The 21387-nt window shown below is 47.3% G+C and overlaps 7 protein-coding genes across 7 annotated transcripts; 3 read left to right on the forward strand and 4 right to left on the reverse strand.

Annotated features, from left to right (window-relative positions):
• Positions 1-2228: 2228 nt before the first annotated feature.
• On the forward strand, positions 2229-3609 carry GLAREA_08137 (uncharacterized protein; the record flags this gene model as incomplete). Its single annotated transcript, XM_008090183.1, has 3 exons — positions 2229-2424; positions 2670-2959; positions 3148-3609. 3 exons carry the CDS (start codon positions 2229-2231, stop codon positions 3607-3609), a joined length of 948 nt encoding a protein of 315 aa, XP_008088374.1.
• Positions 3610-4716: 1107 nt separating this feature from the next.
• Positions 4717-7269, reverse strand: GLAREA_08138 (Actin-like ATPase; the record flags this gene model as incomplete). Its single annotated transcript, XM_008090184.1, has 4 exons — positions 4717-4746; positions 4946-6666; positions 6717-7034; positions 7092-7269. The coding sequence occupies 4 exons, from the start codon at positions 7267-7269 to the stop codon at positions 4717-4719; spliced, it is 2247 nt and encodes a 748-aa protein (XP_008088375.1).
• A 362-nt stretch (positions 7270-7631) lies between these two features.
• Positions 7632-8055, reverse strand: GLAREA_08139 (uncharacterized protein; the record flags this gene model as incomplete). The annotated part of the gene is made up of 4 exons (XM_008090185.1): positions 7632-7660; positions 7723-7807; positions 7860-7904; positions 7957-8055. The coding sequence occupies 4 exons, from the start codon at positions 8053-8055 to the stop codon at positions 7632-7634; spliced, it is 258 nt and encodes an 85-aa protein (XP_008088376.1).
• Positions 8056-8257: 202 nt separating this feature from the next.
• On the forward strand, positions 8258-8830 carry GLAREA_08140 (uncharacterized protein; the record flags this gene model as incomplete). The annotated part of the gene is made up of 1 exon (XM_008090186.1): positions 8258-8830. One exon carries the CDS (start codon positions 8258-8260, stop codon positions 8828-8830), a length of 573 nt encoding a protein of 190 aa, XP_008088377.1.
• Positions 8831-11048: 2218 nt separating this feature from the next.
• GLAREA_08141 (Profilin (actin-binding protein)) lies at positions 11049-11749 on the reverse strand (the record flags this gene model as incomplete). Its single annotated transcript, XM_008090187.1, has 5 exons — positions 11049-11183; positions 11272-11406; positions 11524-11608; positions 11662-11677; positions 11737-11749. The coding sequence occupies 5 exons, from the start codon at positions 11747-11749 to the stop codon at positions 11049-11051; spliced, it is 384 nt and encodes a 127-aa protein (XP_008088378.1).
• A 1429-nt stretch (positions 11750-13178) lies between these two features.
• On the reverse strand, positions 13179-13592 carry GLAREA_08142 (uncharacterized protein; the record flags this gene model as incomplete). Its single annotated transcript, XM_008090188.1, has 1 exon — positions 13179-13592. One exon carries the CDS (start codon positions 13590-13592, stop codon positions 13179-13181), a length of 414 nt encoding a protein of 137 aa, XP_008088379.1.
• A 5089-nt stretch (positions 13593-18681) lies between these two features.
• Positions 18682-21225, forward strand: GLAREA_08143 (uncharacterized protein; the record flags this gene model as incomplete). The annotated part of the gene is made up of 2 exons (XM_008090189.1): positions 18682-19800; positions 19855-21225. The coding sequence occupies 2 exons, from the start codon at positions 18682-18684 to the stop codon at positions 21223-21225; spliced, it is 2490 nt and encodes an 829-aa protein (XP_008088380.1).
• Between the last annotated feature and the right edge of the window lie 162 nt (positions 21226-21387).

Below are 21387 nucleotides of genomic sequence, written 5' to 3' on the forward strand. Positions count from 1 at the left end.
GAACTAGACAGCCCACAGCTGACCGCCGCGATCTGCTTCACTCCTCAAATTCCGTCAGCATTGTTAGTTGATCTGTTGGTGACACACAGCCCTATGGCGAGCGTCTGATTGACTGCAGTCATACTCCATCACATCGTTCTTTCAAACTTGAAATGCAGGAATTCGGAACTGACACAAAACGAAGCAGCCAACGGGGATGTCGGCTCAGATCAATGCTGACTGTACTTACTTTCAAGATTCTCGCCCTGTTTCCAACAGCTAGAACCAATCGGAAACATGTTCTGATCTGTCGGCCCATTGTGTGACACTGGGTGTAGTCTCGTTTGCCAGGTCACGACGAGAATGGCGTTGCTTTCTATGTGAACCAAAATTTGCAGTGCGCAAAGGACGTACAGTCTACAGGAGGTGGATATCATTGAAGAACAGGCCGCTCAGCTGGAGCTTCTCTCCCAGATCTCAAATTCTGCAACGCGATACTCTTTAAGGCGCGCATATCTGTGAGATACCGTAGATAGGAGGGAGGGGTTGATCAGTGTAAAGATGAAGGAATATAGTGCATCTGTAAATCCCCGAGATGGTTGCAAACCCCACGGATGCGTTCTCTCTGCGGTCCCGGATATACAATTGGAAGATGTACGATTAGCCAACGACACGAAGTAAAAGTAACCTTCATCAGGACATTGTCAGGTGGGACTTGACGATATCCGTGGCACCCATCTTCATATCGGCAAGACAAGATGCCATGAAGATGCCGGAAGCTGAGAAGAAGATTTCAACCATGTCCTACTCAGACACCTCGTGTTCCAATCAGCTCCAGGGCCTCAGATTGCCGTTGATGATGGTTGCTGGTCATTGCTCGAGGCCACTTCATCCGCGTAGCCCGGAGTACCGAGCACATGACGGGACGTAGCTGCAACGCAACGAGAAGGTAGGCACATTCGATCAGTGTAACTCCCTTGGTCAATGCCAGCGAGTCTATGGCCGACCAAGTGATCTTACTAATCCCAAGGAAGAATATAGTGACACTGAATTTGAAAATTTCAAAGACCTCCCAACCAGGCAAATGATACACTGCTCTGAGGACCGATGGTGTTCCGCACATACCGAATAGGATGAGTAAGATTGGAATCCTGTTAATAGAAGCTTGAGGATCTGGAGATAGACCAAGGTGCAGGATGAAGCTGTTACTGTTGGAATACAACCAACAGTTCGGTGCCGGATGAGGTAACTGGTAAAACAAGGTCCCGAGACAGCACTAGAACATACAGAGAAAAAGGTCGAGTCCCCTGGACCTCAGAACAGAGGCCATTGGGGGCGAGCGAGACGAGTTAGGATCAATACCTACCTTACCTTGCCTACGCTAGGTAAGGTAAGGTAGCTAATATTGAATGAACCGGTTTTGCAAACGCGTGCGGGCTATCCCGCCATGCAAATGCAGATGCAATTCATCAATCTCAACGTGGCAAACACCTGCGGCAGTATTTCGTCCATGATAATGTCGCCGAATGGTGCTCGTAACGATCGTCTATGTCTGGATTCGGGGATAAAGGAGGGTGGATGAGGGTGAATGAGGTTGGCTTCCAAAGGCCGAGAGACTCGGAGCGAAAGTGCGGATGATGTGTAAGCAGCTGGTCAGAACCAGCCACGCCATCGGCCCCATATTATCAACGGTTTTGGCCACTCATATTCCTCGACGGTGCCGGATTAAGTCCGCACGGGACTCGCAGCGCCCCAGGGACCTCGGATTTCAAAGTGTCACGACTTTAAATAGTCATCCAGCTGGGCGAGGGGGCATCCATACGGACTATCACATTGCATGAGGCAGGATAAATCATCCCTTATTAAGCAACACCCCCCCTCGACCTCGACATTGTGCGATTCATCCGACTTTACCAAGCACAGAAGCTGTGCTTTCCAGGCTGGCATCCAACGCAGGTCCGAACAATCGCTCCTCCGCCACATCCGAACTTCGAGACGAGTCACGTGCCTTGTGCGAACCAGAACAGAAGCCCAGCGGAGGTGAAGGGTCGCGCTTCTGGGGGGATTTGACCAGCAGTGAAATCATCGGATGCGCGAGGAAGCAGTGCTCTGTCGCGAACGTTGCACCACTCCAACCACGGCCCAGACATAGTCAGCCAGCTAGCTAGGAAACATCCATCTTCTTCTTCACTTGGTGATCAGTACCAGCCATGGCCATGCAATCAATTGCCCCAGCACCAATGCCCCAGATGCAAAGTCAGGTACGTTCAACCCCCAGTCTCTCTGCCCTTCCGCTCCCATCAGCCGGATGTTTCGAAGATGCAGCGCGCAACACTACGTCCTCGGTCGCCCACCGCCCACTCGATCACGCCAACGCAGTCGCGAGTAGTAATCGCTCTACTTGCGCTTCGTACGCTCTTCCAGATTGCGTTGGGCCGACCGGATGTACCTTGCGTCTGGCAAACACACACATCACCGGCAGGCAAGAGTGACAGAGATGTCAACCGACAGCTCAAACCCGCCACATCGTTTTGGATCCAGGCTGACTCACTTGACTTACGCAGGAGATGAGTGCAGATAATGGTATTATCCCCCCTCGTCCACCCATACCCCATATGCCGCTCAATACGAGTCAATCGAGTCTAACCCTGGTGTGTATCTTGCTGACATGATATTGGCGCAACCTGCAGACTTAAGAGCCCAGCTGGCTGCTGTTATAAGCACCTCCCAGACGCAGCAACCACAGGCGCAACATCCTCAACAGCACGGCGGGCCTCCTCATGGCTACAACGAAGTTCCAGCATCGAGCAGCGCCAGTCCACACGAACACAACATCGATCCATCTATAGGCGGTCCGGGTGGCATGATGAGTGCCGGCGGGGGAGACTCGGGTGGTGATGACAATTTGGGTGATGGTCGTAAAGGTGGAAAGAGGGAATTATCGCAATCGAAGCGTGCAGCCCAGAATCGCGCAGCCCAGGTACGTTTATTTTATTTTTGCGTTGTGGTCGTTTTCGCGATCGGTGAGGTAAAGCAGACGTCGTGTATTTTGGTGACAATTTTTTGATTTGATGGTGGTTGCTCCTATTGCTTTGTCAATTCTCATGTCATCCATCGACCCTCTCTGAGCTTACGTAAACCATCCACTGACATTCACACCTATGGCAGCGAGCATTTCGTCAACGGAAGGAAGGTTATATTAAGAAACTCGAGGAACAAGTGCGAGGAATGCATGCGTTAGAGGACAATTACAAGTCCATACAAAGCGAGAACTACTCGCTGCGAGAATACATCATCCATCTTCAATCCCGCCTCATCGAATCGCAAGGAGAATTCCCTCAACCTCCACCAAACGTCAACCTGAATCATCCTTCAGATGTAACTCGAAGTCATGATGGAGCGCCTGTGGCAGCAATGTCAGGGATGAACACTCTCAACGCCAATGCAGCTCGTAATCTGGCAGCTGCTAGTCTAAACTCCAACGCAAAACACGCACACGAAGAACCTCATAATTATGATCACAAACGATTCAAGGACGCTGCAACAGAAGAAGCCGCCGACGAGGACATAATCCGTTCGCAATTACAAGCCAGTGCTGACGGTCTCCCTGCTCCGGCCATGCAGAGCTAGATTCTATATCCACACTCTGGATGTGATATTCCCGCTGAGGCTCTCATCATACAACAATTCTGGTGACTTGGAATACATGCTGCTTGCAACAATATTCAAAAATGTGCGCATGATAGAATGTATGAATCAATTTGGGTTTGGTGTTACGGCGTCACATGATGGTGCTGAGCTCGCTCAGTTAAGCGACATGCGCTTTCGTTAAGAAAGTCTGCATTTTTGGGGGACTGGCGTTCATGTTTGTTTATGAGACTGGCTGTATTTGTCTAGCGATTAGGTGCCAAAATATTATGGTACCTATTAAAGGCATGCTCGTAAAGTGGAAGTTTTCAGGCTCTACTACTGGTATTCCAGATACCAAAGAAGTAATAGTATACTATACGCTCCCGTTCATTCCACATATTCCTTCCCCCTTCCTCTGACTGCTTTGTGCAACAGTATCTCGTTCGTGGACAAACGTCTCGTTGGTGGAGGTTCTCCTGTTCCTTGCTAAATGCCGCACTGCCATTCAGCGTTCTGGATACGATACTTGTCAGAGAAATTAGTCGAGCGATGGCACACTCATCAAGTAACGTGAATGCTGGCTACATGGTTCTCATGCCTTGAGTCAGGCTAGCAACGCAATACGACTGACATACTACGAAGTCTAATTAGTTGCAGATAACTAGGTAATTCATGAATACAAAACAGAGAAGGGATCCGTATCACGTCCACCTGAGAAAGATAACGCGCAGACGTGGCAAGTTCTTGACCGCTCTCAAGACAAACATACTCGAGTACAAGATCGTCCAGAATATGCAGCCACAGAAACCTCAAAGTGGCCTCTGTGTTTTGCCTCACCGAGTCCACAATATGGATAACACGAGAGAGAGAAATTGACGACCGCACCGCACTTCCATCGCAAAAACTCACTATCTCCAATTTTAGACTCAGCCAAACGCCCATCCGCCTTTGGTCATGTAAATTTCCGAATTCATCTACTGACATACCCGCATCCGCTCACCAGCCAAACAGATTCTCAGCCTCTCATTTTCTAAAACAAGCCACATGTATCTCCCGTATCTGAATCATTATTCCGTCTTGGCGCCAGGAAAAAGATGCCACTCACGGTTATGAGTAAGCATTTCCCAAATCGTGTTCCTGGGTTTCAAAATTAGCATGAATTACCTAACGGACCAAAAAGAAAACAACAAACAACTTCTTTACTAATCCCTTCGATGGATGTAACATACCGCCACTGACCCTCACAGATCGGGAGTGACATGACTCGTGCCAAATGGCTATAAGGGGCAAGGGAAGTCTGGAAAGGGCAAAAGAAGAAGGGGGTTACTAAGCATACCTTAAACCACTCAGCACCTTTCTCGAGATAGTCCGCGCGGGTGATTTGACTGCTCTTCCACTTCTCGCTACCAGCCCATCGCGCCGCCCCTTTCCAGGAATCTAATATAGGGTCCTTTGCTCGTCTCACTGCTACTGGTGCTCCAGCCGGTAAGTACCCTCGGAGACCTTCCCGCAGCCGTTCGTCGAAGTTCTGGAATTGAGAATGCCCGCCGGTCAGGAAGATGTCTTTGAGAAAGTCACCTTGGTTAGGATTGTTGTTTAGGCGAGTGGTGAGGATGTCGGCGGCTATCTCGATGAGTCCTGCTTGGTCTAGTCCTGCGATCGCGGGTTGAAAGATAACTTCTGGAACGCGGATTCGTTCGACATTTAGGTGGAGTTGATGAGCTTCGCCTTGACTCTTTGGATCGAATGGTCTAGGGCCGCGGAGGAAAGCATGGACTAGTGATTTAGTCCAGTCAGTCTGCGCATCGAGAGTATGTTGATCGGTGAATTCTGGGTCGTATTTTAGAAGATCTGCTTCGAGGGTTTTGAGCCCAGCGCCAAAGTCTTCTTCTTCCTCGTCGTCAGAACCATCACCGGTTGCAATCTGCCGGTAGACACCCCAATCGTCGTCATTGGCACCAAAGTTATCATCATCATTTCCCCGGCGGCGTTTCTTAGTCGGTGCATCTGAGGCAAGATTTGCAATAGATTTCATCCGTATCTGACTGGCCAAAGACTTCCGATTACCCAAATCTGCCTTGAGACGGTCTCTATCTTTCATCTTTTGAATGATCTCTGCACGTGCGCTTCGACGGTCTTGAAGCCATCCCTCGAGGTTGTTCTCGCGACGTTCTTCATCGGCACGTTGCTCTTCTGCAATCCGGGCTTTTTCGCGCTCCTTTTCAGCTTTGGCACGAGCTCGAGCTTCATTGTTTGACTTCATCAAGCGTTGATGGCGTTTTGCTTTTATACCTGCTTCGTCGAGCTGGTCGTCTGGCGTATCGAGGAGCGAGTAATCTGGTTCCTCGACTTCTTCCTCAATTTCAGGACCTCCAACATCTTTGATCCGTTGCTTTCGGATAGACTTGTCTAACTCCTTAATTGTCCTCTCCAGGGCCGCTTCGTCCTTCATTTCCTCATCATCCAAAAGTCTCTTGATTTCTTTCTTGGTTTGGTCAACCAACCGAGATTGGAGATCCCGGTAATATTCGAGCTCTTGCTCTTTTTGCACCAACTTCTCAAGCCTCATCTTTTGCGCTTGAGCTTGCAACCGACGCCCACTCTCTTGTTTTCTTTCTGCTATTTTTGCAAGTTCTTCCTCGCTTTTTTGAATGATGACCTCTTCCACGAAAGGATATTGAATGACTCGGTCCCGGTCCTCAAGACCCTCCCAATCTAGATACCCCGCAATTTCTTGGTCGTAGTTTTGAGACAGATAGCAGTGATCGCGGACCATATGTTCAGCTTGAGAAGCATTCAATTTACCTGGAAAGGTTGGGTATTTAAGCCTTATTAGCTTCAATAGATAATCTGCACTCTGTGAACCTCCCCAATTCAGCCTTGTTGCCTGTGTGAGAATTGCTTTGGAATTAAGGACTGGAATGACATGTGTTGAGCTGTGTGAGGAAGACACCACAAGTCCAGTTTTGCCATTGTTGTAGTCGTAAGAGAAGAGCGAGTCAATACCGTAGGAAAGAGACGGAACGTTATAGCACTCAAACATAATTTCCGTCATGGCTACAATTCAATATTAGTGTAAGTGATGGAATTTGTACCACAGCACTTACATTTCCTTGAGTATGCCAAATTCGCGACCGCCTCCGTCATGACAATTGGCACATTAACTCCCTCTGAGCTATCGACACCCATTTTGATGAACGTATAGTCCAGCAGCGATTCCATAACATCCCAATTACTGACGATTCCCGTCCCAGCTTCAAACGCATTCCGCATATGTCCCCGCGCGGTGGTATCTGACAAGACATCTTGTCCAACGAAAGAGTATGTCTTGCCAAGTTTTCGGTCGCGATATTTGGAGAATATAGGAGTTACGTTCAGACGAGGTTTGTTTTCAAAAGACCACCCAGCTCTACACGCTGACGAACCTATAATGGAATTAGTCCGGATCTATTTGGAAAGGACTTGGGAAGGCAAGGGAGTACCATTATCTATCACAATTGCAGCATCATTGCGCCGAACCGCTGTTCGATAACCATCAGGCCTCTGGGGCTCTGGATACTGTTCGAAATGCGCTTCGCGTACTGGGTAAAGCTGAGGAGGTGGTATTGGGCTCTGTCTGTCAAAGGATGGAGCTACAGGTTCGGTCGCGGAGGGTGCCATTGTGTCGCTGACAGTCTGGGGAACTGTTTATTTAGTTATGACATGGTATCTAGTGTCATGTACATGTGAGTCAGTTTCTTAGAACATAGAATGGTGTGGTGTGGAAATAGTTGTAAGCTTTGCGACTGGGAAAGGTTCGCGATCGTTTTCCCGCTTGCACAGGCAAGGCTGGGTGACGGATGGTTCACAAGGCTGAAGTTCCCAATACAAACGTTTAGCCATCACAATCTTTTGTCTTTAATGAAGAGATAACAGATATTTCATTTCGTGTATGATTCATTATTGCTTCGTAAAATTCATCATGCTAGTACACATTTATCATTCAACTACCTGCCCTAACACCATCTCTACCCAGCAAGCCCTCATGAAGGATCTTTTAAGCTATCTGTGGCTATTAATTTGTAAGTTAGTAATTGATTGGGAATTTAGACTTCCGAATCTTGAAAATCTTACCTTCGAGGTGGAATAGCACGTTCGACTGGTAATTCTTGAACATCTGTGCTACTAGTTCCACATTCATGTTTTGGATGTTGATATCCTGTAGCTTACGTTAGTAATGGACCCTTTACTATTGTTATTTTAAAGCACACTTGAAGGTTCTTGTTTAACAGCATGATAGCCTCATTTAGCTTCTCCTAGAATGAAATTAGCCATACGTGAAGGTTGGAGCTACAATGAAAAACGTACCACGTTGGTAATGATTCGGGAGAGCAGTAAATTCTGCTGATGCTCGTGGGGGCTTTCCTGTTGTACAATTAGAGCGGTCCAAAAGACGCGTGATTTCATGCATTACCATGTCTGCGGATATTTTATTTTGTTGTTGGAAACTAAAAGATTATCTTGACGCGTTGGAGGGGAAGCGGGTGGAAATACGCCAAGGATTTCGGGGTGCACTACGATGTCTCTCGATTTGTAGATATATCTTCTTTCTCAACACCCAACGCAAAATCACAGCGACGTTTTGAACTAATCGGATCTTAAGCGCAAAATGGCACCTCCAACTCCTGAAGCAGAGGCACACCAGATTCTCATCGATCAACTCGATATACACGCTATCCCTAAGCCCTTTCGCTCCGCTCACTGGAAGCCCAATCAACGTCGCAACAAGAACATCAAGACAATAATCGGCGATGTTATTCGCAAGGAAGCATCTACAATGGCGACTCAGGACAACTCCGGCGCAGTCACTCCCTTACCCGACGATTCTGTCACGTCTACAGACGGCGATATTACTCCTGCAGTCTCCACGGCATCTGCAACTTTACAACCAAATCTAGCACAGGCATCACGGAACCTATCAAAATTAGTCCTGGAAAGGAACATGAAGAGTAGCGGCTTCTCGTCTGCTCCAACCGCTACATATACGAATATCGAAAGCGCTCCAAGCATGGCGCATAACAAGCATTATTGTGACATTACGGGGTTGCCAGCACCTTATACAGATCCAAAGACCAGGCTCAGATATCACAACAAAGAGGTTTTCGGGGTGATTAGGACTCTGGGACAGGGTGTCGCGGAGCAGTATTTAGAGGCCAGAGGGGCGCATACAATCTTGAAATGAGCGGGGGAATATATAAGAGCACTGGTGCAGAATCGAAGAGAGAGAGCAGTACTCGAGGGGAGTTATCTACTTACTCGGCCGAGGTTGGGCTTCCAAAGGATGACCTTTGGTATTGGAGAAGGTGGTTCACAAATCTGGTTGACAATCGTATTGCTTTGAGTGTTGTTGGCAACTTCGATACTGGAAGGCTTTTGCGGCGTGTCGAAAACAGCATCGCGCCAAACTTTGAACTCGATAAGCAGATCAAAGGCTGGAGTCACAATTCGATATGTCCGACCGACAAAGTCAAGCCCATTCCACCCATCATTGACCTTTCAATCAATGGCTCAAGAATACGCTCCGGCTTAATCGCGATCAAGGATTCTGATATTTGCCTGGAGATAAATCCCACAGATGACGGGGTACCGAGAGAATATCGAAGAATAGACTCAGTTACCAATGCATGAAGCACTAGTCGTCGCGGCAATATAGTGGAAATGTATTCCTCCTTGAGAGGAACATTGGACTTGGACAATGAAGGAAATAAGAATAAAATGATTTTGAATATGAGTCACATAATGGCGATATCAGCAATAATGTGAACTGACCCCTGTGGTGCTCATACATAGACTCCTCCGGTAGTTTGGCAGTGTGATTTTACGCATTGAAACAGTTGAAGAAATCAACCGTCAAAAGAAAAATAAGAAATAAAGCTCCTGCAAAACTCCTTGGCACCACCACTTAAAAAAGTGGGCGTCCCAACGTGAAGCATCCGTGCACCATCCAGCTCGCGTCTCTCATTCAACAAGCCAGATTCGCTCTCCTCAAGAATTCATAGAAGCCTATCCACAAGTCTCTTTACAATACCCATTTCCCGCAAACTGTCTCAGTAAAACAGTCCGAACCGAATAGTTATAAGAGAAGGAAGTTTGCAGAAAGGAATAGGATCACAAAGCAAAAATGCCTTCAATGTGGCTATCAGATTCGCAAAGTAAATACCCAGCAATTTCCAGTCGATATTTTCAACTTGCGCCGGACTCTCGGATTTCTATTTTTTCCAGCCGACTATACTGTATCGAACGTATGCTAATACACAATTGCAACAGAAATTGGTGTGGCATTTTGTTCAGGTGGTAAGTACTTATTCGTCCCGGCGCATGGCCTGGCGCTGACGAAAATAATAGGAGGTTTCTTTTTAATAGGTGGAGTGATGATGTTTTTCGATAGAGCCATGTATACATCCCTTCCCTAACCAAAATGCATACCAGCGCTAACTCTTTCCTAGGCTAGCAATGGGCAATGTCTGTCCCCTCCTTTTCTGCTCTCGGCCGTCCCCTAACGAAACCTAGATCCTCTTCCTAATCGGCCTCACAATAATAATCGGACCACAAAAGACGGCGCTTTTCTTTGCGCGGAAACAGAAGCTCAAGGGTACGGCTGCGTTTTTCTTAGGACTATTCCTGATACTGATGCGCTGGGCCTTTTTCGGTTTCCTGATTGAGTTGTATGGGATATTCGTACTGTTTGGGGACTTCCTAGGAACGATATTAGGGTTTGGGAGGAATATTCCGGTGATAGGATACTGGATCGGGAAGATCGCAGATAGCGTTGGGGGTGGGGAGACGCTGCCTGTGTAAACACGCCCAGTGCGGCGAAAAGGCTGGGATAAAGCAATAGAGCATTTGCAAAGTTTGAAGACAATTTCTGTCTGCAGCTTGGTAGTGACGCTGACGGCGTTAGATGAGGTTCAGGATGGAGGCGAGTTATACCCGAATACGCGACCAAATATGGGGAAATGTATACTGTTGTTAAAGTGTATATATACGGAACTGGTTGGTGGGCGTTTGGTGCTTCATGTAAATTATTGTCTTGGAATTTAGAGCGTGCTAGAGCCTGTGGTTTTCGAAATTCGTCTGTGGAAATATACTGCCTCTGCGGCAGATAGGCTCAACCTTCACAATGGTCCGATCAAGCTAATCGCAGTCTCGAGTAGGGTGGCATATGAATTCCATCGATTCGTACCTATGCAAAGGCTTATCTTACTCCTCGGCAGTCAACCTCTGCAAGGCCTACCAAGACCCCAAGTACGCTCATTTACCACATATGGAATACTATTCTAGTATCCGCCCTATCAATGCCAACAAAATGGGTTTCCTGATACGTTTATGCACATCTTGTTCCCGATGAACCTCATAACTTCGTCCCTCAATCACTTCAATTTCGTTTCAATACCTCGCTCTTAATATCCGGTGCTGATGAGGTAGTCCGCCAGCTGCTCAACAACAGTCACCGTATTCCCCGACTGCTGGGTTTCGTTGTAATGGGCGACTAAAATTGCTTGTGTGGTTTTAACAATGACGACACCTTCTTTGCCCTGTTTGGAAAAAAGTCAGAAATGAGGTTCGATCTTGAGCCTTAACCAGCTTCAGCTACTACGCGCAACTTAGGCATAACTTCCTTACCTTTCTGGCATAGAGACTTCGATCTTCAGCTTTTGTGAGAACGAATCTTTCTCCTGCAACGTGCAGCCCGTTGGCATATAGGTTGTCCGGTTGGGTCAAACCGGCTACCACTTCCTTCATCTCAGCAGGAGAGATCTGCTTTTGAATCAGTCTGTATCCTTCCAAAACCCTCGCAAGTTCAGGTTGCGGCGGATCGTTTCAAATCGGGCGGGCCTGGATCCAAAATGGGAAAGGATGGGGTTGGCGACGTACGGTGAAATCTGCGCTGGTTGCCCAAACACTATCTCCAGCAGCACTAATGATAGCTGCTTTATCAACATGGCCGCTGCCTACCAAGCTTTGTGACACGTTAGCGTGATTTCCCTCTTTCTTTTCGCATATTCGTCGTACCTAGAGTCGATATACGCTACAAAAGTTCAGTCAGCCAGCTCAGCCTGAGGAGGGGTAATCTTCGTCTTCACCCACCTTGCCAAGACATCTTGGAGGATATGTGTGTGGCTCAAATAAGTAATTAAACAAAAGTATATCCAGTGCGATGCTGGAAATTTTCGAGTAACGTGCGGATCGGGGAGTTGGGGATGGCGTTCTTGTAGATTGTTTTGTCGGTGGATGTCACAACTGCTTTCGCGCCTAAGAAACCTTGGGTCCCGCAACCAGTGACTCGCTTATGTTTTGGTGGGGTGTCAAAATTCTTAGTCGGCGCTTTGTCCAGGCCGACGCCTCTTCCCGTCCGTCTTCGTAAAGATTCTCTATCCAACTTCATCAAAAGTCTCAGATCGATAATCCGGAATTAAACCGGAATCATAAATTTACCAGTCATTAGAAGACTACTTACTCACCACTGACTGAGTGTCAATCCGACAGCACCTTTTCTCCTGTTGAACAACAATATACCATGCACGCTTGGATTCTACCTTCTTCACGCCGGTACTCCTAGAGAACCTTGAAATAATACGGTGTTACCCAAACCTTCTGAATACAAGTTTAATGACAGCTACGAAGGATAATTTAAAGTCCCCGGCATATAACTACTGGATGCCTTTTTCTCCTGCATCGACCCAAGGTCGCACCAAAGCGAAAGGTGTCTCTTGATGTTGCTAAGGTTACTATAGTGGCGGCTTTGTTGCTATATATTTCCTAGTCTTGTTATTCCTCTAACGTCTCTAGATTGACTGTCTTACTCAATCCTGAAAGGTTCCTCTCTTTCCTACTAGCTACGTCTTTCAGTTCAGACAGAGCTTACAATGATAACAGACTTCCAATTGGAGAAAAATCAAGATCCCATGGCTCTGAGTCCTTACGCTCTAAGTAACCTAGCAATGTCTTCATATCCCTTCACCTCCGCAATCTTCAGCGCCGTCTTGTCCTCCCGAGCCTCGACTTCCCAGGCCTGAAGCCTCTATCCGCCCCTCTCTTTAACAGCAACTCTACCATGTCCTTTCTATTTCCCCGGGTCGTAACCAAAAGCCCCGTTTCGCGTCCTTGCATCCAAACAATTGACTGATTCGGTGCGTATTTATACACATATCCATCAACGTCAGCGCCATTATCAAGCAAGCACTCCACGACCTCCAGCCGGCCAGGGATGTTGGAAACGTGAGCCTGGACAGCCCTGGCAACCGCATCCTTTCCCTGAACTGTTCCTCCTGCAGAATCAGAAGCTCGATGACGGATAGAGGCGTGGTGTATGCGGCTCTGGTGATCAAGGTCTGCCCGCGAGTTTGACGGATTAGGTCGTTCGGGGAACAACCATGGGTGAGAAACCACTTGGTTACCATTTCGCTCGGTAGGTCGTGTCTGCACCACCGATTCAGGCTAGAGTTCTCCAAAAGTGCTTCCGGATTTTTTCAAATGAGTACCGTAAATGAGAATAGAAAACTCGTCTCCGAGTTAAAATTCATGGGAGCTTACACCACAACTAGAGTCCGCACTCGAGAATCCCACCCCTTCTCAAGCAGAAACTCCAAAACTGTGGTGTTTTCTCGCCGCACCGCACCCTCTGTCGCGGCTTTGGAAACCGTCTCGTCACCGTCTTCGTTGAAGAGAGGACAGCCGTGGGCGAAAAGGTCCTCGAGAACGGCGATACGGCCGGCGAGAGCAGCTGAGCATTGGGCTGGCCGGTAGACTGATGGGGAATTGGAGAGAGAGCCAAGGCTAGGAGGCCAGTTGTTGAGGACATAGGAAATTTCTGCCTGCGGACCCTTGTGACAGAGATGTCGAAGACCGGCTGGGAAATTTATATCTGCTGAACCCGGGCTTGCAAAGTGGACTGGCGGGTTGAGACCAAGTTTCACCGGCACATGCCATGTCTGCGACGACATGATCTAGGTGCCTTTCTATAGTGGTGATTGAGGAGAGACTCGAAGGAAAATGAAGCTTCTTCAAATGATCTCAAGGGATGAATCAGTGGCCGTCGATGATTTTGGACTTGACCGGTTGAAATATATGGTCTGCGTGAGCTTTTAAAAGGGTGATCTAGCAGATATCGTGTTTGTCAGCGGTGTGAAAGTCTCCTAAATTTACAATAAGGATGACCTCAGGATTTCGAGGCCAACTGAGAGTTTTTCCGATACCCATCAATGTTGCGGGATGAAGCGTACAAATGTTGATAAGGTTGCGTACTAACCTTTGTGGAGCCCACGCCCTCCTCGCTTAAGGTTAAGGGGGCAGAGTCTCTAAGGTGCAGTATTAAATTACCTCCCAGCACGGGCCATACACAGCAAAGGGGCGGTGATTTAATACTGCACCTTAGAGAGAGTTCATCTTGGAATTCTACCCAGCCGGTTCGGACTTTCAACTCGGCATTCGCTGTTGGTTTTTTTTGCATTGATACAACTGGTCTTATCATAAACATCGTTCCTTCCTAGCATTAAATTGCGCCTCTGTATTGCGAAGTGCTTATGTTGTGTACTGTGTAGAGGCACGAGAAGATCTGAGCAGAACCAAACCTCCGCCCGGCGTGTTCTGTCTGCTCCAGCTTATGACCTGATGCTACAGGTAGGAAATTGTAGCAACATAGCTAGCTCTGACCCCGCGGGATTATACCATCGTTTCTTGCAGAGGGAAGATTCGCATTTATCTGAGAAGGTGGTCATAGGCTACAGACACTGGCGGTGATCAGAGTACACAGCATCGGGCTTCAGCGAAGTTGGATATGTTTGCTATGTACGCATTCTTGTTCGTGTACCTTTGTAGGGCAACTTCAAGATTCCCTGAATATATTTTATATGTATGTTTAGATCCTTCTATTCCCCGACTACTACACACCCTGCAATTTTGATCCAGACCCTAGTTGCTCTGAAGGTTCACTTCTTTATTTAAGTTAGTGTCTGAGACAGAAAACCCGCCCCAATTACAAATAGGACGAACTGTGAGTTTTGGTACTTATTTAATTGTAAGTGGAAGCATAGGGATAACAAACGCATCGTGCCACACATTTGAAGTTCTTGTGGTTGCGTCCTCTTTCGAGGAGGACTTATTCACAGCAAAGAAGATCAGGGTTGAGGATCAAAATGTTAAAAATATATGCTACCATGTTTTCGGATGACTCCATTCTCATGTCATTGTTCATCATCAAATCAAGACACTATCTTCGGTCATTTTAACATTGGGAACCTCGCGGAAGTACTGGTGGGCAATAATGGAACTTTTCTGTACATTCTGTAACAAAACGAATGGGCATACGCATTTATGTCCGTAAGGAACAGTAAGCTCTATATTATATGAGATAGAATGATAGCACCCAAAACCCAAAGTACTTACTAAGGAAAAAGACTACCCTCATCTGATTCCTAGTCATCGTAACATGGCCACTCTAGCTCAGGTGTAGAAAAACAAAACAAATTCAATTAATTACACAGTACACACAATTCAGGGCGCATGTCAACTGCATCGCAGGTGAATCCACTCGTCCGATCTATCCTTAGAATAACACTCAAACCTCCTAACCACAATTATGCTAAGCGACAACCCCCAAAAACTCCAAAAAAAAATAGGTAGCATACAAGATGCTTTCTCGGTCATCATCCGAGTCGTGGGAACTAAGTTCTACTAAACTCGCCACTCCCAACTCTATCACTAGGAATTAATGAGAGGGAACGACAGGGTGGGGGAAGGGGGACCTGCGTCGCCTTGCGGCAGCTTGGAGTCTTCGAACCGTTCTGATTTGTTGAGAGAAAAAGTGGTATTGGGATTTATAAAGGTTAAAGATGAAGGAAAATGGGTGGGGGCGAGGGGGAAAAGCAAAAGTGAATGGGGAGGGGTTGTGGTGAATTTGAATGTGGTGGATGTAGTGTGTGGTGGTGTGCAAATGGGGTATGGAGATAGGCATGGGATAAAGTCTGAGTCCGAGTAGCAGAAAAGAGGAATGGTTTCGTGAAATAAGGTTCTTAGCCTCTTTATTTGAAGATGGAAATATGTAGGAAGTAATGTGTATGAATACAACTACTTAGCAGGAGTTGACATCAACATCTGTCTGATATTAGAAGTGTCGTACTGGTCATCATGGTTAGCATCTTTGCATGACATAAATACAATAAACACCCCACAGTCTACTTGCATGTCTAAATCAATTGACAACTTAGAAGAAGTGAACGCCTCCGCTGTGCTTTGATGCCCATTTCAGTCGCCGCAACTAAGAGCACCACTTACTTACAAGCGTCGAGCACCGCAGATTGACAAGTATGTGATATGCAGCATTTGAATTGATTTCCCGTACTCTTGAAGTAACTTTTCACCAGAGATACCCAATTTTATTCGTTAAAATCAGATGTATGAAAGTAAAGAAATTGGACATTTGGAGTGGTCTTTCAAGCACATCGTTCCTGGAATTCAAACATGATCCATGTACGCCATTGAGTTCGAACAAGTGGAACTGGATCTCTCAAAAGTTTATGAGCTGAAATACATAAAAGAGATGAGAACTTGCATGTCGTCTCCAGTGTTTTTCTGAAGGTCAGACTACGTCGTTACTTATAAAACCTTCTCTTGTTCTCGTCTCTATTGCTCCAGAATCCTTTGCAGCCGTTCTTCCTTCTCATGTTTTGCTCCAGCTTAATTTCTAGTTTCTGCTGGCGTTGGTTCTGCTGTGATGAATTGCCGCCTGCAAAACTTCTAGTAACCTCTTTTGCAAGTCAATATAGCAATAATACTAATCCATCTTCTATAGGTATTATCCCTCTTTACTACAATTGACAAACCAACAAGTCTGTACCTATATTATTCATTACCTAGGCACTTGTGTTATGCTATCCCAACAACACAACTATATGCATCTAGCAACTATAGACAAGTGGTTTACCAGGCCAGGTTTGCGGGACCTGGCTAAGCGAGGAGGTTAAGGGGTCACTACTACTAATAGTACCCGTCTTTCTTTGATATTTGGGCACAACATAGTATTGCGCCTACCTGATGGCATCTCCACCCCTGATTGCATGTCTTCTAGTGGGTATGGGATATTTGAAAAGTGCGGCCTAATCTCTCACAGCGTTACTTTGACCTAATCGTGAAAACTCGCTACTTTAAGGTTGTACTCCTTCGGGGTTTTCTTGCATTCTGTGCCGTATGCCGAATCCGTATGCACTTTGCCGTCCTTTCGCCGCAAATTCAAATTCGAAAATGCTACTATAATCAACACACCATGCGAGCTATTTCATTTATCGTTCAACCGGAGGAACTCGAGGAGGCTCACGTGACATTGTCAACAAACAGCTTTCTTCAGGGCGGCTTTGCACAACACAATGCCAGGAGCAGCCAAGGTGTTTTGAAGATATAAACTTGGCAGATCATAGTTGATCGACAGCAATCTCGTCAAAATACACCCGTTCCCTGACAGTTTCGGCAAGAAGTACCTGGACATGGGTGTTTCACCGGCTAGAACTTCAAACACCTCGCCGTGTTGTGAAACCGTCGAAGTCACGCTGCATCAGCAACAATCAGATGAGGGATATGTAATCGATGAGTACCTCGCATCCCACTGCTGAAGCACGTCGTAAAGTAGATAAAACGGATTAGTAGTTGGGGAGGGGAAGGGAATCTGCGTCTTCAAAGACGCGGGCGATCCGTTGATAACCAAGACATCAAACTGGAGTCTGGACATCAAGACACTAGGTGTACTTAATCGTATTACAGCATTAAAGAATTTGGGTCCTAAGGCAATGATCCAGTGGTCGAAGGACCAGCTAATTTCGGAAAATTATGACTCGCTTGGCTGGTGATGAGCATTTGCATTCGAGACTTCCATTACGAACAAGTACCGTCAGGTTACCGACTTGGAGGCAGAAATGTATTGAATGAAGTTCTCCGCAGAGATCGCTCGGTGCCACGCAACATGGTCGGATTCTCATTGTAACATCGTTGCGATGATTGATGCAGGCATCAGTGGTGATAGAGTGATAGAGTGATAGAGTGATCTATCACATCGGGAAGCAGTCTCATCGTCGACATCAGCGGAGAATAGTCGTGAGCACGTGCACGTCCCCATGTTTCGTCTGAACATAGGATTATTACCCGCAAGCCACCATCATCTCCAGTCAACTCCAGTCAACTCCAGTCAACTGCATGTCAACCATGAGAAGGTCAAGTGCTTTTGCGGCCATCTTCATCATGCTGTCGTTATACTGCCACGTTCCCTTCCTCAGAAAGCAAATAGCTCGCCTCTTTCAACTTGATCTCCGAGTCGCATCGCATCCAAACAAAAGGCCAGAACGACGTGAAAAGCCCTGTCAAAATTGACATGCCCATGCCACGACAAGAACCCTTCAAGCATGTTGGATCCTGACGCGACTCCCGCCCCTTCGATTATTGGCGCAGTAAGATTAAAGCGGTTTTCCAAGGTTCCCGTTGCTCATCAATCCACCTGCTTGACGGTGATGGCACAAGGAATTTCTTCAATTTCTTCAATTTCTTCCAGAAGCTGCTGCTCATTCGCTCCTTCCACCCCAACACCACGCAAGGCCGCCCATCAGGTCCATCCACGCCAACGCCTGTGCGGTCAGCCATCTGCAACTCCACAATATTTCGGGGAGGACCCTGTCGACGATCAACCACCTTCCAGCCTGCAATCAAAGTCAGAAGTTTCTCGTCCCATCAACCTCAAACGAGCCTGGTGGTGCAAGCATACACGGTGAGTTAACAGTAGGTCATTTCCGCTATCTTCATCAGCCTTTCTGTCCAGTCTTCAACGGAGCTTCTGTCCACACTTCTTTTCCGTTTTTTTGCACATTGTTTTTGGGTTTCCTGGCGAGCCTGTCCACTCCTTTGGAAGTCTGTACTTTTTATCTGCTCGTTTGTCGTACTGAAGACCGCATAAACTCGCTCCCACTGGACGTTTCAGTCTCACTCGTCATTTCCAAGCAGCTCCTCTCTCACAACCAATCGAAGACCGTGCCTCTTCCTCTATCCCCAGACCAGATGGCAAAGACAGTCTCCAGAACATTGTCGGGGCGGGGCCAGCCAGTGGGTGTGAAGGGACGAGACGTTGGAATTCCTCGTTTGCCGACTCGTGTCACAGATGAGGCACAGGCCAAAGCCGGCGACATAAATCACGCGAGGAAGCTAAAATTCAGAGAAGACCATGACCGACAGGTAGAGAGGCCGAAAACCTCTTCTGGATCGACGTCACAAGTGCCTATTCGAAGGTCAGAAAGCAGAAGAGAAACAAAAGACGATCTTCACTTCAACCCATTAGCATTGCATGGCACGGGGACAACGTTCTACGATTTCCCACTCCCCCGAAGAACGCCCACGCCAGACTCAAGCTTATTGGAATCGTCATTGTCCTTGCCTCAAATGCCGCTAGTATCAAGGTCACCTAAGCCGGAGGCCATGGAAGCAGGCTCCGGAAATGGTCTGGTCCATATGGAGATTGGTATGGCATTGGGAAGTCCTTCACATCCACCGGCTGGCTGGCAGCAACAGCAACAATATGAAGATACTACCGCGAACCCGATGCCAGACACGATGAATGGCTCCATGGCTCAGGCGAGCCCGCTTCCGTCGAAGCAAAAATCCAGTAAATGGAAGATGTTTGGAGGTTTGTTCGGTGGAAAGAAGAATATCGGAGCCCAGCAACAATCCTTTTACCAACTTCAGACCGAAATACCTCAGCAGGGTGCCACGATTACAACCACAACGGAACCCAACTACACGAGCTTCGCGGAACCCACTGAGGAACCATCGAAGTCCCGCACCCGAGGACGAAGTATTTCCACGCGAAAGACCAAGAAGAAGGACGCCAGACCAGATGTGAAAAGGGCAAATACCTTGCCTCCTACTCGTCCCGAATTCCAATCAGAATCTGGTCGAGAAACACCACAGATAACCCTTGACGGCGGCCCATTAAACAACGCGGCATATAAGCCGCTTGGTCATAAATTAGACGTCGATATACCATCTATTCAATTAGAGCGGTACAGTGTTATGTTTGGTAACGTGTTACAGACGGGGAATGGTACCACTTCATCACTACTCGCAAGGCGACAAGCCACATTGGACAAGCTGAAAGCTGTAAACGAGGATCTCGCATTCAAGGTAGGATTAGCGACTAGCGGGTTTTGCAGTTATCTATTCTGACACTCTTGATAGGAACTTGAGATCAAGCGAAGGGAGAAAATGCTTTTACCCCGAAGAGCAACCTCCCCTGGTCTTACCAGAAGTCCAGCATTTTCTCTATTTCCAAACACACCTTCTAGGTCATCACACAGAGAGCCATCGCCTTCTCCACAACCGCGTAGTGCCTCTCCGTTTCTTCATCGGTCGAACACCTCACCTGCCGCTTTATCTCCAGCTAGACCAACTTTCGCTCCAGGGATAAATAATGAAGTACACGCTCTCCTTGTGAAAGCAACTTCGTCGGCAAAAATATCTCCTGATGTACATACTATTATCCCCAGCCCTGCTCGAACGCCGAGCGTGACGACGAGATCGAATCAGTGGAATCCGAACGAATCGCATCTTGTCCTAATTTCCCCTCAAGGTGGGGAGGATTTGGAAGTTCTCAACGCGCCTTCATCAATCCTCCGTGCGCAGCCCTCGATGCCAGAGCTCGTTGAACCTGCGTGGGAGGTTAAGGGGGGAAATAAGCATCATGCCGGGACTATTCATAGCACTACACCTTCCAGCGGCCGCTCAGATCACTCAACATCAGCATCAATGTCGTCTACCTCTGCAGCAAGCATCTCAACAGCTGCTACTTCAGCGTCAATTCCTATAACCCTTATGCAAGCCGGCAACATATCAACCCAAATTAAACCTCCAGTGGTACAATCTCATAGTCACCGTAAGCTTTCTAATGCATCTGGAACCTCAACTATTTCGATCGAAGACAACGAAGCGCGTTTGAATAGTGCCGCGGAAGTATCGATTGCTCGTCAAATATCTGTATCGCAGCAACAACGAAAACTTCTGATACCCATCAATCAGATGAGAAGGACGCCGTCCAACGCCCAAACGAGACCAAAACACAACGCAAACTTTCCCAGCCCAGTTACACAAAGTATCAATGCCAAGCTGGATATTTCCAGGCAAGCAAGCCCGCTAGGTGCGGTTGCAACGGCAGCTTCCGAAGAACGCATCCGACCTCTTGCCACGAGAAGTCAATCCTCTCCGTTGGTTACCGAACATCTTCAAGTAGTATCAAGTGTCAAGCCCGCCACTCCAACATTAGTGGTTGTTCCAGGATCTAATGATAACAAGCGTGTAAAGGCGTGGGATGGTAACATGACTACTACTTACATCACAAGTCCTGTTAAATCGACAAACTCCATTCAACAAAGTCTTGCAACACGACGGGGAGGACAAGTGCCAGGTGAGATTAGCGTTGGCTTATCTATTCCAAGAGGTGGAAGGAGAAGTGACAAAATGAGACTAGATGGGAGGGAGAAGAGAAGCGAACTCCAAAATCAACAACGAAAGAGCGAAAGAGTCGTCGTCGAGCGTGTCAGCACTGCATCTTAGGTCTACAACCCCAACCGCGGTTGACTGTGGCTTATTTCTTTTGTCGAAAAACTTGTAAATGATCTATTATGTGCAGTACTCTGGTAGTATCTTGGTTACACTTCTACAGTTCGGGTTGGGTTTTGGCACTATTTGGGTAGGGTGCATTGGGATACTGGAGTT

The sequence above is a fragment of the Glarea lozoyensis genome, assembly GCF_000409485.1.
Source record: "Glarea lozoyensis ATCC 20868 chromosome Unknown GLAREA9, whole genome shotgun sequence".
Classification (NCBI taxonomy): Eukaryota; Fungi; Ascomycota; class Leotiomycetes; order Helotiales; family Helotiaceae; genus Glarea; species Glarea lozoyensis.